Raw genomic sequence first — 724 nt, forward strand, 5'->3', positions numbered from 1 at the left:
AGGGGAGAACCCAGGGGGGCCCCTACGGGGGCCCCCAGGGGACCCCCATGGGAAGCTTTTGGGGGCCCCCGGGGAGAACCCTCAGCAGACCATGGAGACGCTGGGCTGAACACTTCGACCTCCTGCTGCACATCTTCCTGCTGCTGCTGCTGCTGCTGCTGAAGAGGATCGGGGGAGCCTTGGAGGCCAGCGGCGCTGCTGCTGCTGTTGCTGCTGCTGCTGCTGCTGTCTTCTGCCTGCTGCTGCGCTTCGAAGGGCTGGCGCCTCTTCTCCCGCACTAGAGGAGACCCGCAGCAGGATGCAGCAGCAGCATCATGATCTGCTGTTGCAGCAGCAGGAGCAGCAGCAGCAGCGTCTGCCTGCAGCTCTGTCAGCTTCTCTTCGATGGCTCGGCTGCAGACAGAAACAAAGAAGGGAGGAGCAAAGAGCAGCAGCACTGCAGCAGTAGACCCCGTGTGGTGCTGCTGCTGCTGCTGCAGCTGCTGCCTCCTTGCTGCCAGTGCTAGCACTCCCGCTGTTGCTGCTGCTGCTGCTGCTGACTCACCACAGGCCACTAAGAGCCATTCTTATATCCCCGTTTGCATTTGCTGCTTTTCTGGCGAACAGAAGCAAAGCAGCAGGAGCAAAAAGAGGAGGGAGGGCCCTCTGGGGGCCCCCCTGGGGGCCCACCTGGGGGCCCCCCTGGGGGCCCCCCTGGGGGCCCCTGGGGGCCCCCCCCCTGCGC

At 64.9% G+C, this 724-nt stretch overlaps 1 protein-coding gene across 1 annotated transcript in view; it reads right to left on the reverse strand.

Annotated features, from left to right (window-relative positions):
* ETH_00037840 (uncharacterized protein) overlaps positions 1–724 on the reverse strand; it is a gene marked incomplete at both ends in the record, with an annotated part of 2759 nt that overhangs the window by 1549 nt on the left and 486 nt on the right. Inside the window, 2 exons of the mRNA XM_013374735.1 lie at positions 27–393; positions 670–718. Coding sequence (XP_013230189.1) covers positions 27–393; positions 670–718 — 416 coding nt within the window. The remainder of the gene's footprint in view (positions 1–26; positions 394–669; positions 719–724) is intronic.

Source organism: Eimeria tenella, genomic scaffold (genome assembly GCF_000499545.2).
Source record: "Eimeria tenella Houghton genomic scaffold, Eth_scaff2243, whole genome shotgun sequence".
Classification (NCBI taxonomy): domain Eukaryota; phylum Apicomplexa; class Conoidasida; order Eucoccidiorida; family Eimeriidae; genus Eimeria; species Eimeria tenella.